Source organism: Styela clava, chromosome 9, assembly GCF_964204865.1.
Source record: "Styela clava chromosome 9, kaStyClav1.hap1.2, whole genome shotgun sequence".
Classification (NCBI taxonomy): Eukaryota; Metazoa; Chordata; class Ascidiacea; order Stolidobranchia; family Styelidae; genus Styela; species Styela clava.
Window position 1 is genome coordinate 19,022,304 of NC_135258.1, and position 16,948 is coordinate 19,039,251.

The following is a 16,948-nucleotide window of genomic DNA, read 5'->3' on the forward strand; positions in this document are numbered from 1 at the left end:
AATAAAAAAACATCAATAATGGCCAATTGGAAATCGCGAGCAAACGGCTCTTCAACTGTATTAGATATTTATATCTGCATATACTTTTCATGACTATCCCCACAAATAGAAAACATAATATCTATTTTTGATTTTTTCCATGAATATAAGTTTATTTTTGAGCTCAAATCACACACACGCACAGGCACACATAAGAGAAGAAACAGAAAAATATCAGAAAAAGAAAAATTCACAGTAATTTATTAAAAATGAAGAAATAAATATGTTACTTATTGAAACGTTTCCATTTTATTATTAACCTTTTTATTCTATTATAAATCGATTACCGGTAGATTTATTGTATCATATGAAAATCATGACTGATTTTATGCATGGCCATACGTAACCTGACAAAAACAATTTTCTATGATTTTGCAAGCTATATAAAAGCAAACAAAAGTTTAATTGTAGTTTATCGCACGTTTTAACCAAAATTCAAAGCTCTAAAAATAATAAATAAATTATAAATGTGATGTCGAAGTGACTCCACCCTTGCAATTAACTTATATTTTATCAAGAAAAATCAATAAAACAACATTATATAATTTCGGACTAAAATATTTGAATAGTAGTTTTAAAGCGGGTTAAAGAAAAAAGTGAGCTTCGAGCGGGGAAGGCTCGCACGAAAATCCCTGATAATCCAATGATAAAAACCTAATTTGTGGGCATATATATTGGGAGAATTATCACTTAAACGTAAAATAATAAACGCTTATCGTGAGCTATATCATTCGAAAAGGATTTAGATATTTTTAATTCGAAGTTTGTCGCAACAATCCACCACATAAAGCAAACATATTTTGAGTTCAGAAATATAATTTTTTTAAACCTATACATAACTTAGGTATATTTAATGCTGTCTGCAGAAATTTATCACACTTTTTCTGTATATATGGAATTCTCATTTATAATGTTGTAAATACAAACAATTGTCAAGTAGGATGAGGCAAAAAAAAAACTCAGGTTATTTAGTATTCTAGATAGAAAACTACTTTTGTGCAAAGCGTTCTAGATTACTGAAACTTTTGGGTACAATCATACACAAATAGAAGCGCAAGTGTTGAATAAGTTTTCTTCTTTTTTGTATAAATAATTAGTAAATTTTTGGTTTCTCTTTTTTGGGCAATCGTGGACAAAATAAATGATATACAATCTAACCGACATCGCAGCTAAAAAACTTTTCTTTATTTCTAGTCCTGTTTCGTAAGACTTACAAGCTTTGAACCCCGATCTTGGCCGGAAAGTATAACATTCGCCTACTTCTATCATATTAGATTCGAATTACCCAACTCCCATTGGAAATGAAAACTTGTCTTAAGGCTTTTTAATGGAGGGTATAGTAAACAACTCAAAATCAAACATAAAGTGACGTATTAAGCATATTTACTCGCAAAATAGCGCTTCCACTTTCTGTAACTGTTTTAAATATTACGTCCTATTCTTTAATGTTTATGATCTTGCTTCTTATAGGCTTATTCGGCAAATTTTATGACCAAGAAACAAATAAAAACCTTGTAAAAATTGCTATCACACAATACGAAGCGCATGGCAACAAAATTAACGGCCAAATGAATATATCGTGATTTTGGACTTTAATGACAGGCTCAGTCAATGCCTTATTTTTGTGGTCTTATCGGTAGTCTTTTTCCTTCGTTTTCTCGTGTACCGACTTGCTTTAGAAGTTTACAAACTTTTCAGTTTTATTTATCGCGTTTTAGGTACAGATTGTCACGCTCTAGAAGGCCCGAACGACGAGTCGCTTTTCAAACGGGCCGATGATCCACCGTTTTCACTGATTTTTCTTATTACTCGTCCGTTTTTGTAGAAAAGAGACGCTTTCGCCCTGAGATTAAAAAACATTTTCAAATTTGTAATATGTTTTGTTCACGCACAAAACGAAGCAGTACAGACAGGCTTTGCCACACCCGATGCTCGATTAAGTGCAATAGAAAGCATAAAATATTGATGTCTTTGGTGATAGCGTTTGCAATTTGTTCAGGTCAAGAATAATTTGACTGGTCCGACAAATCTCGATAATGGCTTGAATGTACGATTTAAAATAACTTTCAATTTTTAGAACTTGTCATTTACGGACTACAGTTAGTTTTCAGGCAGTACACACTGTCGCTATTGGAGACAAGTTCAAATATTTACAGATACACTGCGTTACAATTGGACTTTGTCAGTAAATTCGACTAAAATCACACTTATTTTATGAAAAGTTTGGCGGTTATGAATTAAATTCACTAACTTAATATTAAAAATAAATTAAAAAATGGGAAAATAGTTTATTTAAATTTCTTACCTTTTCAAAATTAAATATATAATTGTTATAAAAATTGATATTCCGAATGATAGCCCCAATGCAATACCTATAGCTCCTGAAAACAGAAGAAAGCATTATTCAAACATAAATAAATTTTAAAATTTTCCAAACGATTCCAAAAGGTAATTTTTAAAAAACATCCCAATTTAGCAATAAATGAAATGACTTTCTAAAGAATCTAAAATATACATATATAAAATTCACAAAGATGTAGAAAATTTAAAATATTACAGAAATAGTAATTCGTCGGCGAATTTCAAACTTTGGTCCAAACCAGTCTTACTATAAAGCAGGGAACATAATTGTAAATGGAGGGCTATAATACAAAAAAATTTGAAAAAGCTGTTTAAAAAATGTGAGAAAAACTTATATTTATGGTCTTCAAACTCTTGTGATTTTTATTGAAATAATTTGATGAATATTAGATATCAGCTTAAAAAAGCATTTCTTAGTAATATTTTCAAAATAAATTTTTTCGAAATTCCAACATTCGCCTTTTTGTCAATCCTAGGAATAACAAATAAAATTTCAATTGATATTTTAATTTCTTACTGTAAATATCGCTACTATCTTCATTAGATTTATCTGTATCAGTATCGATATTATTTGATGATGATATTTTCTTGTGCTCTCCTGTTAAAATAAATAAACTATGGTAAATGAGGTGAGTATTTTAATTTTTTATCAAATTAATTATCGTTTATTATAATTAAATGTACTGTAGGTCGTTTGGTGTACACGGCTGATGATTATAATTTTGGAGGCCAACAGACGCAAGTTGTAGATAATATTTTCAGTGTAATTTATTTGGTAAAAACTTTGAAAAAACTCATAGTAGCATATATTTTTATATACTGAAATGGAACTATAAAATCTCAAATGTAATTGCAGGGAATACTCTTATCAGTAATTTTACATTGCCCTGATAACCAATACAATCACCTTGATCATTTAAATTTGAATCGCTAGCATCATAGTGAGATGTGAGTGTAGATTTCGGTCCGGTATCCTCATTAAATGAGTCTCTGTTGTGTGCGTTGTCTAACTTGTCGTCTTTTTCATCTTCACTGTTGATGCCGGGTCTGGTGGGTTGCGATGGGGTTGTTTTTCTTTTCGGAGGAGGTTTCGCAAAGCCCTCATCTCCAAATACAAGTTCTTCTTCGAGAATTTCATCGTCGAAGTCAAACTCAGGTATGATCAGAATTTCTTCTGATTCAGTTTCGCTGGTACTGACAGAAATTGTAGATTTGGATATGCCTTCGACGTTGCCGATTTCTAAATATTTGGAAAAAATATGATATTTGTTTTACTTCTAATATATATGACACTAGAAATGGAGCGGTACTCGAAGACAATGTAAATATATTGATTGTAAACCAGTGTGGTAATGTAAGCGTAAATCGAATGTGTTTCTAATTATATTTAGGATATGTCAGAATTATTCAGTATCTGAAATTCCATATCAATCTAGGAAATTTGATGGGTTTTATATCACATCAGAAGTGTCCAGAAAGGGTGCCATGCCCAAAACAAAACAGCTATGAAAAATGAAAATATACCGAATAGACACAAGATCATTGGAAACATTAAGCTGGTGGACTAATGCTTCAACAATCCTAACTAACCAATATTTGACTGAAGACGATTAAACGGCATGATAGTTTCGTACGAAATAAGATTGTATACCACTATCCCTTACGTTAGTTTACTCAACCTGATTTGTAATTATCCGTTACCAAACAGTTTTCCTGTGAATCACCGACCACAGCACTTGACTTGGCATATGGTTCGTTTACGCTTTGAGGGTATTTCAATATATAATCACATTTCTCCCTATTTCTCAATTGCTCTTTTACACTCCTCATGGGACACGGCTATTTGAAAGCCACGTTATATGTTAGTTAATTCTGTACAAATTTGTGCTATACCGGTAATTGGATTATACTGAATCAATGGTTTTATTTCGTTAAAATATTTTTTTTGTCAATTTCACAGTTTTTATATAACCCCTTTTTATCGTGGAACAGGAATTGTTTGGTTATTTATCTGGTTTTCTGGCAAAATCAAATATATGACACTATACAACTGATTAAAATCTTTTTATGGTAACTGATGGATATATTTTTTAATTGAAAACGTGATTCAACATACATAATCTGTATGAGAAAAGGTCTAAGGCTAATCAAAATACGTCAAACAAATGTTTCTCTTTCATGAATGATAGAATCATGAAATGCAACTTTCGTCAGCGAAATTGAGCAGAAATAGATGTAGCTTAACTTAAAGTTTAAGTTGATGACATACTGTCTCAAAATTTAAGCTTTTGTACGAAGTAATCGTACAAAAATACTTTTACCATACTAGGAGTCAAAACAATGCTCAATTATCGACATGAGGTAATTCGACCGAAATATATGGCAAATGATTCACAGTTCCCTCCACCCTATGAGATTTTCTTTTGAGTTTTTTTACTTTTTTTTATACAAGGATACGTGTTATATTCTTTCGGTTTTTCTTACCAGTTCTGTTGGTTCGCATTCCGTTTCCCCGGTGTAAAATGCCGGTTTCGCGGTCCTTGAGAGGTTCTAAAAGCGGCGTTGACGCCTCTAAATCGCCGAGCAAAGCGGAAGCAGCCTCCTCTTGACGATGACGTCTGACTGCGGCTAAATAAAACAAAAACGGTTACTCCCCTAAAAAATAAGATCCAAAAGCATGCCCTCAATTGAATAAATATTACAAAATTTTAAATTCGCATGCATTTTGCGCATAAATACTGCTTTGTGCAGTCAGTTTCATATAGGAACAAATAATCGCTCTTATAAAACACCGGGGATATTAAAACTTACCAAAACACGGATTTGCATAAATTTTGTTGTACAATTTGAAACATCTTTGCAAGTTCTGTAAAAAGAAAATAGCTTTTTAATTATCGGAATATATCGTGTTCAAACCATTTTTTATTTAATTTCGATCAAAGTAAGATTTCGACCACCTGTGCGCCAGAATCGGATGTCAGGTATGGAGCGGCAATCCGACAATATCATATTGGTTTTACTGCTGTGTCAACTGCTAGACTGTTTTCGCTACTGTTCATTGAATTCAGAACTTTTACTTCTCAATCAATAAGTGGGTTAGTTTAATGTTATGAAATAAACAAACTTGTATATTGCTGGGTTTGACGATATTCTGGCTTAAAATCACGTACATGCCCTAATGTTTAAGTCACAATCGTTGTTCGAATTTCTCCTTTTAATCGCAATTACCCTTCAGTATTAGGGTTATCTGAAGCGTTAAGTGAGTATCAGTGTCAATAGACTCGATTCCGGATTCTATAGCTTTGTTTTTGAAGTTGAAAAATGTTTTTCTGCTGAGGTAATGCCACAGACAAATTCCATGGATTCCGAACTCGCACGCGTCAGACCCTCTTGTTACGTTCAATACGTAGTAAGTCGTAACTCGTGTTCGAATTTTACGCTTTCAGGCACGATTTGAGATCATTTCATTTGTTTTAGATCACGCCGTTAAAACATGGGATTTTGTAGTAACGTTCTACTGTGAGTGACAAACTATTTGAAATATCAGACTTGCAAAACTACCAATGATATTTGTTACAAAGCCAAGGTAATCTCTTATTTTGGAAAATATGTAAATATTATTAATATTCTTTCCATTTATACATATTTTATATGACCGTGGCCTTTTTTAAATTAAAATCGATTATTTGTGTTCGTAAAATCTATAAGAGCCGCCTTCAAATGAATTGAACAGAATAAATCAATTTGGTCGTGACTTTCTAATCTCAATATAATGAACAATTTTTACTTTACAATTATGTACTTTACTTGTTGTTAAATGTGTGAGTTTCTAAATAACTCTTTCAGTCGTCCATTTCAGTTTCTACAATCAGGAAGGTCTAACCAAACTAATTATTCGTCTAATTATTTTTTATTTGGTAACAGAAATTGTTTAACAGCGTTATATTTTTTCCAGTTACTCAAGCTACTCATAATATCAGTCAAAGTGACATTTTTTCAAGAGTGGGTCTCAACTTTAATAAAATAAGCTACTGGACTACTCAGAGCTACTCAGATGTAAAAACCAGCAAAGATGAAAACCATGGTCAAATAATTTGAATATTTACATATTCAAAAAAATTTATGATATTTACTTTAAGAAGCAAAGATAATCAAAGCTGACTTACGTGTTCACACCTGCACTTATTTTCTGGAAATCCGTTCAAGAAAAGAAAATCCATTATTTCTCCACACCTATTAAGTTCTTCTTTTTCTGCGCTACATTGTCCCGAAACAACCTGATAAATATAAAAAAAAATTATTTCATGTTGGATTTTATATTTCAAGTACACTAACGTCGAATTACCAAGAACGCATAAACAATATTCGCGTTTTGGACATGTTCTTCCCTCTTAGCTCAAGAGACGATATGATGGGGTTTAGCTTTTTATAACACAAAGGACTTCTGTTGTAAATTTCAGGTCAATGAATCTAAAGACGAGGATCTCACGTGATCACGTGTTCAGTTTATGTCATGAAATTTTAGATTTAAAGAATAAATACCTAATGGTGTAAAATCTTATAAAATATGCATAAATTACTTCATTATCTAGAACAATGAGGCAGAAAATTGAAGATCCAAAACCCAATTTTATTTCAGAGGGTGTTAACGTGTTTTAGGCTTTGTTGCCAGCAAACTAGAAAAATCTGTCCATTAATGGAATTCATAACAAGGAATAAAAAAGTTTTTGAGCAAATTCGATACGCAATTTTTGACATAATTTTTATAATCATGTCGCCGAGTACCATGAAATTATATGCTACGCACAACCATACTTTATTCTACTGGCTTATTGTCAGAAGCACAGCAAAAGCAACAAGTTTTTTCAAAATTTGATTCACTGTTTCTTGTGAAGAATTAATTCAAAATGTGAGAATAAAAAGGATTTGTTTCACGGATATTCGCACGTAAATGCTACGCTAAGTGGATTAGACTGTCTCTTATCAGATTATACTAATGGTGATACAGAACACGCAAAATTTAGCCTAAAGTAATCCCGTCAACCAGCGGTATTGGACTGCACCAAATACGTGAAATTGATTAATCTTTGCGACGAGAAATAGCACTCATGAATATCATATTCTTCCTTTGGTACGCGGGGTTCGTTTTGACCTGAGTTACAAGAACGCTTAGGTAAGATAAAGTCATTGCTTGTGAGAACATGGCAGTGGCAGTAAAATCTTGTTCAACGTAATTCCATTTTTACCAGGCTTTTACTGAAACATAGTTTATTGGTGTGTTTGTACTACCATTGCACCCGTAGCTAATGAAGGCTTTGCAAATTATTTGCATTTGGTGAAACTACACCATAAATATGCTTGTTTGTTTCAAATCAAATTTATATCTCAGTACGTATTAAAGGTCTGTGACATATCCTTCACATTTTCAAAATGTACTCAAAACGTAATTTCTGCATGAGAGCCAGTTCACTAATATATACATATATATACTAAAGCATTGCATGTCAATTTAGTAAATATTTACTTCAATTTTAAACCTGTTGGCACGTAAATTTTCATAGGGGCTTTTTAGAAGACAAATAATGATCAAAAATCTACTTCATATGATACTACTCCAAATGAAGTTCTCATGTTTTTTGCTATTTTTGTTTCAAATAAAATTCATTACACGTATAATGACGTAAGCCCTGACTTATAGCCCCCAAATAATAGAAGCTCTTTTAGGGTCCAGACGGACAAACACAGATTTAGGAAAAGCAACAGTTAAGCATATCTATTTCCCCGTAAAAATACAAGCCATGATTGATCTATTCGACCTAAATTGACCAAAATTGAAATAAATCGAACCTGGAGTGTCGAGTCGGTATTTGAGTCTGTTCAACGATGTGTAACAACTGGTTAACACCTCTTTTATCAAAGGCTAACGATATACATTTGATCGCGGAAAAACCATACATAAATCAAGACTAAAAAACACATTTTATCTATGGAATCATATATGATGAATAATAAACTCGCAGCATATAATTGAATGAAATATAGAAGCTTTGTTGTTAAAGCCCATTTTACAACAGGATGTCAAAACATAATAAGCCTTGTACAGGGTAAAATAATCATTAAAATACAGTATTTCAGGAACAAAGTATCTTTCAATAAAATCGTTTATCTTCGGAAATGTCTGAAGCCATGTTTTGTTAGGTAAAGCTAAGTCAATAAACATTATTAGTTCACCGGTCGTCAAATGAGAGAGAATGACGTTTTTGATGATTAGAAAGCAAAATATGATTCACTGCAAATTGATCATTTTTACTCAAATAGTTGATAATTTTTTATTTTATTTAAAAAAGAAACAATAAAGAGAAATATAAAATAATTTTATCTGTATTTTTTTTAAATTGCAACCAGTTTGTACTAAATCTTTCAATTGGTTTTTATACTCCATTTTTTTTTAAAAATACTTATTTATAAAAAGAAATTTCGAGTATTTTTACCGCTTCCTTGAAAATTCGCTCACGAAAACAAATAATTTTTTTCAAACCCCTTTGGTATATTGATATTCATATATAGACCACACTACAGTGAGGAGCAATTCCATAGAATATTTTTTGTTTGACCACCACCAATGAAGGTTTAAACGCTCATTTCCATATAATTTAGAGCTATACAATACAATTATGTTCCATTCAAATGAATTTTTACCTATACCCACGAACTATGTTCAAAACATGCCTTCATTTTCTATTTATTTTCTCTTTGGAATGGTATACCAACATTGCTTACAGAATTTTCAATTTTTTTTTTTTTTTTGGTAAGCCTTGCGATCCGTAAATTTCTACCTTGCGTTAACCCGGGGTTTGTTGGTTTTAAAAAACAATAATAGTTGCAAATGTGAAAATTATATATTACTTGGTATATTCTTCTTGACCCCGTGGAATGGAATTTAACGTCGAAGTTACTCCGATCAAGTATGTGCCAAATACATCTTTAAATAATATTTTTGAATCACGTCAAACCAAAAATAAAACGGTGCAATATTTTTACACTCACCCGGCATTTTTTGTCGAGTGCATGAATGGCACTTCGACATTTTGGGCTTTGACGACAATCATCAAAAGCTTGGAAACAATCCACTGTGGCCCCTTTGTTGAGATATTTGTGAATATGCTTGTTTTTTGGTTTGGTTCCCGGCATTCTTTTCTGACGAGACTGTCCATGTTTTTTACCAGCGATATTAACGAAAAGAGTTGACAGCAGAACGATTAATAAAATTACAAGTTTGTTTATAAATTTCATGATTAGATTTTGTAATTGAAAATTCTGAAAACAAAATTAAGATGTATATAAAAACAAAAACGCATTAATAATCTACCCATGCCCCTTAACTCCGAAACTCAATTTGAGTCTTTGTTTCTGAATTTTGAGTGAGTTAATATGATATTGTCATGGGAAAATATTTAACAAACAATCTAGTTACCTATTTTGCTTACAAATGCGAAATCTTTTTTAGTTTCGGGGTAGTGGCTCCCGATTTATTAGCAGTTGCTTGTCCTTAGGTTTTTACAAGGTGTAAAAACTAATTATAGAAATATTTTGCATCCATGCAACAAGTCAATTTGCTTGTACCAGTTAGAAAAAAGTACTTAGAAAAGAATCGCATAGTCATAACGGAGAAAGTAACAAACGATTGCACAGCATATTTCAATGGTTTAATAACGAGATATATTTCTTACAATCTCCCAGAAGATAGCCACCTAAACTATGAGAAATTTCTTGTTAATTTAGTTCACCTTTGTTGAAGTTAACAGTAAAATGAAGTTCTATTCAAAACAAGCTACGGGTGGCTGAAGATAAATGAGTATCGAATAATAGAGCGTAATTTATTGACGTTCGTGGGTAACAATGAACAGATAATTGGATATTTAGCAAAAAAAATTCCACCACCATATTTCAAAACTCAATTTTTTATACAACACTATATGTGGAAGACAAGTAAACTTTACTATGCACTATGAACTTAAAAGGATATTTATAAGACGGATGTCTGATCTTGTACCAACATCTTTGTGACAATGCTATTATCAGAATTTTATCGGTGTTTAAATGCTTTTTAGGGACACTTGAAATTGAGTTATCTGGTATAAAAATCATACCAGTTTACCGACGAACAATAAAAAACGGTTTTAAATAATTGTAAAAAATAATTCTAAAACATACTACACTCTCAATTCTCCTTGATTTCAGCGCTCTTCCGAAGCGCATACCTGACTGACTTTTTCAAACATGCCAATAACAACATGGCTCAAGGTAAACATACGATCAATGGATGGCCTTACAGTATTTATATCATTCAATTATAAAGATTTTGGCAAAGTTGAATTCAGTGGGGGTAAATTATGACAATGATCTCTTTTTTCAAACTCAAATTAACAATGGCGAACATAAAGGAGAATTAGACCACCCTGGTCGACTCCATTATAACGAATTATGTCTCGACATTGCCCTCGTGACATTGCCGTTATTGTTCAACGCCATGATGCAGTTCACCACTAAAGGTTCCAAATTTAATAACACTCCTGGGTGAGTACGGACCATACACGATACATAATATTTAAGTGCAATTTATATTGTATTCACTACCGATTTAACGACAGTAACACGAGCCGAAATGTTTGCCTTGAACCAGCAAACGTGTGAAAATGCAGCCTGTTTGCGTTCTTTTGTCGCCGTTTGCAGCTAATTATGTTTAACGACGTTAAATAGAAAGTCATACAGCTCTACCCACAATGATAAAATCAGACTGTTTATCGTCTCACTCAAACTATTTTAAAGTTATGAGATATTATGAATGATTTACCTGAGACCGCTACTATGAAAAGGTACAATGGGTGTTGTGTACAAAGGTTATGCGACAATGGGGTTACTGTATGAATGAAAAAGCAAACGTTTCTTTCTCTAACTTGCTCAGATAATATTTGCGACCCTTCACAAAGCGAGGATAAACCATAATAAGGTTTAATAATCATGATTCATCCCCAGCAAAGAACAATTAGTGAATACATACAGTCGTCAAATATTTATGCATAAGTCCCTAGCGTTAGGTTACCTTTTCCGTCATATATCTACTCATTACATCAAACAAACAACTAGATTCTAAATAAGTATTGACAACAGCTTCTCTTCTTTGAAAGTCAGGTCAGATAGAATTCGATATTTAATTTTACATTGAAGGTAATTACTATTTCTAAAATCCAAGGAATTTATATTCCAATTAGGTACATTCCCTTTCTATTCATTTATGAGAAAAAATTAAAATGCATTATATAGCTAATAGCACGAGCTTGTATATTGATTTTTTTCAATTATTATAAGCATACTTTTCTAGTACTTCACTTAAATTGAAATTATTTCTATCGACATAATAAATATTCCAACATCGATTATGAATTGATCTCTTTCAAAAGCTTGGGCGTTTACGACTTTTTTCAGTAGCATTGCATTACGTTTCAAAAATGAAAACGGCTGATCTCGATCTCCAAATATAATACATCTTTTATCGAGCCTTAGTTTTGAAAAAATCAAACTCGAGTATTTTTATATAATATTTTACTAATCTTTCGCGTTGTACTTGCATGTAGAAGTTAGACTACTAGTTAAGGCCTATATACTTGAAACGCAAATTATGTTTTCTGTCTAATCTTTCTGTCTCGTGTCGACTCTCTTTGTAACAAAATTTCATCTTTTAACCTAAACTTTAATCGTTTATGCCTGCCTAAAATTTGATTTGTACGTTATCCCAGTTATTTGTGCGATTTAGGTCATCAGACGACGCGCCCGATTTGCGGCACAGCACCTTAGTGAGGCAAATCATCAGCTACTCGACGTTATATCGTATTTTGACGGCTTTCGTCGATTGATGTATCGGAACCTCTAGTGTTTGGGCGATGTCACGGAAAGGATTTTTTCGTGGCATTTTTGAAATGGCGGCGAATACCTCAACTGGATTATTTTGAGTTTGCTTTATGATTTAACTATATGGTTTGTCCGCATTCACGTCGAGGTCAACATTTGTTCAATATTAATTAATTTACATTTGTACGGAATCTGTGCATGAAAATGAAAATCGCTTTTCAACAATATTTAAAATTTTGTGGTTTTACTAACGTTTAAAAATTTGTTCTTAAGCACGAGTTTACTAAACACGCCTCAGTCGCACCCACAAATCTGTCTTTCAGCTGTAATTAACATTTACTCAACGCACGTTTATCAAATATAAATTGTATACGTAAAAATATGGCGATATGACATATTTTGTTATTTGGGATTATAAACTTATTTATTAGGCACAAAGCATATAATTTTAAAAATCGATTGTAGATCTTGTGATTCCAATTAAATAGCTTGTTGCTTTATTCAATGTTGAAGCTATCTACTACCCAATGAATGCGCTTGGCCTTACTGTGAACAAATATTCATAAAAAGTCGAAATTTAATAACGAACTCATCTTTGTTTCTCAAGCTTTCTAATTCTCTCAGTTATGATTATACGTCAGATGTGTCATGTGTATAGCTGGGAATGATTAACCGGTTAATTGGTTGACCGATATTAGATGGTTAACGGTTGCGATTCATTTTAACCGTTAAACTGACATCTCAGGTACAAAATCTTTATGCTGTACAATTTCTACAAAAATGATTATGTCATCGCAAATTTATCTTGTGTGGTGTTTAATTCAAAAGCATATCACTAATTGTATAGGTAAGCCCAATAAAATTGAAAAATAATTAAAGTACCAAGATTGCTGATTATGAAAATTTGACAATGAAAAATTCAGAATCAGTTTTCGGTGAAAATATATTGTTCACCTTTTTATTGCAAAATCGCCTATTCGATGTGCGTAGTTGATGCTGTTCTTCTTTATGATTTCTCAAAGTAGAATTTGCACATCAAGAACTGAAAATTTGTCACGTGAATGGCATTTCATAACGGAATCGAGTTTCTCTACAATATTTCCATGTGTCCGAAGCACGCTGCATATCTCTTGCAGCAGAGCGATCACGAAAGTATCTCGATTCGTGAATAATTTCGAGCGATACCGGGATAAGATCTCGCAAAATTGCTTTGTAACCACTGTGACGTAATAAGCTAAAATTATAAATTATCACGTCAAAAGTCACCCTGCGGTTAACCGGTTAATTTTACCCGGTTAACGCTTGAAGTGTTTTCCCTGAAATTCCCAGCTCTGGTCATGTGATATTACCTATGTCGAAATGATGGTCATTGCTTGGCAATATTTAATCCAGTGTCGTGAAACAAATTTCTTGTGATGTGAATTTGGACGTGTAGAAAAATTCCTAAAATGTTACTTTGAACATCATAAATGTAGCTTTCCTTTATTTCGACATGCTTATATTTACTGGTACAAAAATAATGTGGTTCCGGTTACGAATAGGTCCGACATGTTCCACGTGCTATATACCACAGAGACAGGTTCACTAGTCTACTTCAACACACTTTTATCTTCCATATTCGATAAAAATACTAATTTTAGCATCTGGCACAATTTTGTGGTTCATTGGTTAGTTTTAAATCCTATTATTCGTCTACACTTTACAGAATGCTACTTTATTTTGGAACGAAATGACTTTTCAATGATGCTCAATATTGTCATCTACACTCTTGTTAAAAGATGAATGTGGAATGTATTTTTTCGGGGAAACTGAAATAATTATGCATAATCAAAGATGGAAAACGGATAAGATTTCATATCTAAGGCGTAGTTTATCGATGAACCGTATATTTCTTTACCAAATGCCTATTCCGTGTTTATTTTTATTTTTAGAATAAATCGAAATATTTATTCGGCAACGGAATGTAAGTATGATTTATTAGAATTTTGGAGAAATCTGATTTCAAGTGGTATAAAATCAATAAGTTAGATCGCGCTAGGTAACAATTAACAATAACTAAATTGTTGATGAACGTCGAATTACGCTGTGAATGAGTTTAATGCTAAATATCAGTAGTGCTTGTGATGCATTTTATATTGAGTGTACAATTTGTAGCAAATAGTCACTCAAAAAAACGTCTCAAATAAAATTAAAGGAGAGTTTTATTTTGTTAGGACTGCAATTTATTTTCGATACAGGTGAATAATGGAGCTAAAAATGATATTTGTTCATTTTTTGATTCACTTGTATTCTTGACTCTATAAATCAATTCATTGTTGAACGGAATAAATGTCATTTATTCTGTGAAACCTTGTGCTGAATTGGCAGGAAACATCTGATAAATTCTTTATTTCGATGATTACACATAGCGAGAATAGCATGAATCACCACTATTCGATGATAAATTTCAATGGCTGACCTTCAAAGATATAAATAATTTCAACAGTTCCTGAGTTGTGATAGTAGTAAAGTGGTTTGGAGTTTCACTACTGATTCCAAAAAATATCGTCTGAGCACGCGTCAAAGCACGCTGTAGCATATTGATTAATTGTTTGTGAAATGGATGTGCAGTGTGTGATTCATTGGAGAAATTATATCAAACAGGATTGATTAAATTCAATGTATTTAGTGTGTATTCGTAACTTTCCTTGCTCGCAAATAAACGCTTGTCCGGTTTACAGCTTGAATTGTTTTTACAAGTTTCACATTTGTTATAATATTTATAATAAGAAAATAAGAGACAATATAAGTCGTCGTAAAATGAAATACAAACCGAAATGTATACAGTGTCTTCTTTTTGTACTAACTGAACAAGATGAAGTTATCTTCATTAATTTTGTATGAACAAATATTTTTTCAAATTGGATTTCTATAAAATCTCTTTATCGAATAGTATACTGATGAAAATTTAAAACAAAAGAAGAAAGATTGTTTTGCGAAGGAAGATTGGAATAAAGTAAAATACAAAGGCGGTAAAAATACATTAGTTTCACATCTTCCAATAATTGATTTTCGTGTTTATATTCAATTCGAACATGAGCATGAAAGGTGTGAAATTGGAAATAAGGCCTAACTTTACGACAATAAACCTTTTGATAATCCGGATTATGAATTTCTATTTTTTAGTTTAATTTTTTCAGTTTATCTTTTTAATACCGTTTGCTTGCTTAAGGTTCGGTTCAGATTCGAAATAGTATATTCGATTTGGGCACTAAAAATTAACAGAGGCAACACCTTCTTAAACCAGTTTAAAGTTGCGGTATTTAATCCTTAAATTGGAACCAAAATAGAATGAGATTTAGGCTTTTAAAAACTTTGAGGTTGCGTTTTTCTTTCGGTGAGAAGTATTGTCATCTATTTAGACACTGCCGATTATCAACCATTGATGAACTCCATACTATGCAAATGTCATTTTCTGTTCAGGCCGTAAGATACAATAACTATTGATAAAACAAGATAATGGTTTTTCAAATTATATGACTCAAAAATGTCACGTTTGAATTTTTCATTGAGAACCCTATGCTTCGGCCGTTCTAACAACATGACCTGTGCGCAATTTTTTGACTAAATATTTTTGAAAACAAACGATCTTTCATGTTTGCTGTTGATGACCGTTGTCATGGGAAAATACGTCATTATGACTCTAATATTATTTTGCCCCGACTGGATTGAATTGAAACATTGCCAATATAAAAATACGACAAACGAATACAAAGCATCCGAAATAATGAAACGCGGTCAAATTGATCTTTCGTTGTTAGGTTGTGTATTTTGTAACCCAATTTTGTGATTTTGACCTGTTTTTATTTTATATACAAACCTTCATTCACAAAGGTAAAAAAATGGAACACATAGAAAAGTGAAGAGAACATATGGTTAGTCTGTTAGAGCTAACACGAATTCTTTCGGACTACAAACTTCAATACAGGAAGAATTTTCCATATTATCGTAAGTGTGATTATGAGAGCCAAATTGCAAGCTACCAACGAATCTTACCGCATTCTTATATCACACTACGATAAATCTAACGCATTTTCAGTCTGTATTTTTAGTTGAAACTGAGTTTCTACTTAATAGCTTAGTTTGCTTTATATTCAGCCAATAGATACGATGCAATGACGTTTAGAGTTTAATTTGTTGACAGTGACGACGTATATTTAATGTTAGTCCAACCATTACCCTGACATTACCGGTTAAGATAAAGAATAACGAACCGGTTATTATCATTATGAAATCATACCTACGTCAATCACACGTAAGATAAATTTCAAATATGTCATTTTGCTTTGAGTTGTTATGTATACATATAATTAGAATTAAATTATTCTAGACATTTAGTTTATTTCGATTTTAACTGTCTGTTTTAAGTGTTTATTCGGCACTGTTTGGTACGCTAACATTTGCTTATACGATGGCCCTTTGCGTGCTTTTTCAATGACGAGCGTGCATGAACAAAGATAATCTTTTTTTTATCATTTTATCAACATCGATAGTCAGTTTCATTTTGAAAGATTGCGTAAAATATTAATATTTATGATTTTATTGTTGGAAATGATATTAGTTATGTATATCATTACATATTTGAGAATTTCAGCATTCT

At 32.1% G+C, this 16,948-nt stretch overlaps 1 protein-coding gene across 1 annotated transcript; it reads right to left on the reverse strand.

The window, feature by feature from the left end:
* Positions 1 to 124: 124 nt before the first annotated feature.
* On the reverse strand, positions 125 to 9,751 carry LOC120339941 (uncharacterized). The gene is made up of 8 exons (XM_039408180.2): positions 9,448 to 9,751; positions 6,567 to 6,677; positions 5,212 to 5,266; positions 4,885 to 5,028; positions 3,308 to 3,640; positions 2,918 to 2,998; positions 2,345 to 2,420; positions 125 to 1,882 (listed from the first exon to the last, which is right to left on the reverse strand). Exons 1-8 carry the CDS (start codon positions 9,691 to 9,693, stop codon positions 1,768 to 1,770), a joined length of 1,161 nt encoding a protein of 386 aa, XP_039264114.2. The 5' UTR covers positions 9,694 to 9,751; the 3' UTR covers positions 125 to 1,767.
* Between the last annotated feature and the right edge of the window lie 7,197 nt (positions 9,752 to 16,948).

Bases quoted from the DNA above. Each gene is read 5' to 3' on its own strand.
- LOC120339941 (XM_039408180.2), bottom strand. From the start codon at position 9,693: ATGAAATTTATAAACAAACTTGTAATTTTATTAATCGTTCTGCTGTCA. The intron at 5,029-5,211 runs GTAAGTTTTAAT...TGTTTTATTTAG, and splicing joins TTATGCAAATCCGTGTTTTG to CCGCAGTCAGACGTCATCGT. The intron at 1,883-2,344 runs GTAAGAAATTTA...TTTTAATCTCAG, and splicing joins ATATATTTAATTTTGAAAAG to GGCGAAAGCGTCTCTTTTCT.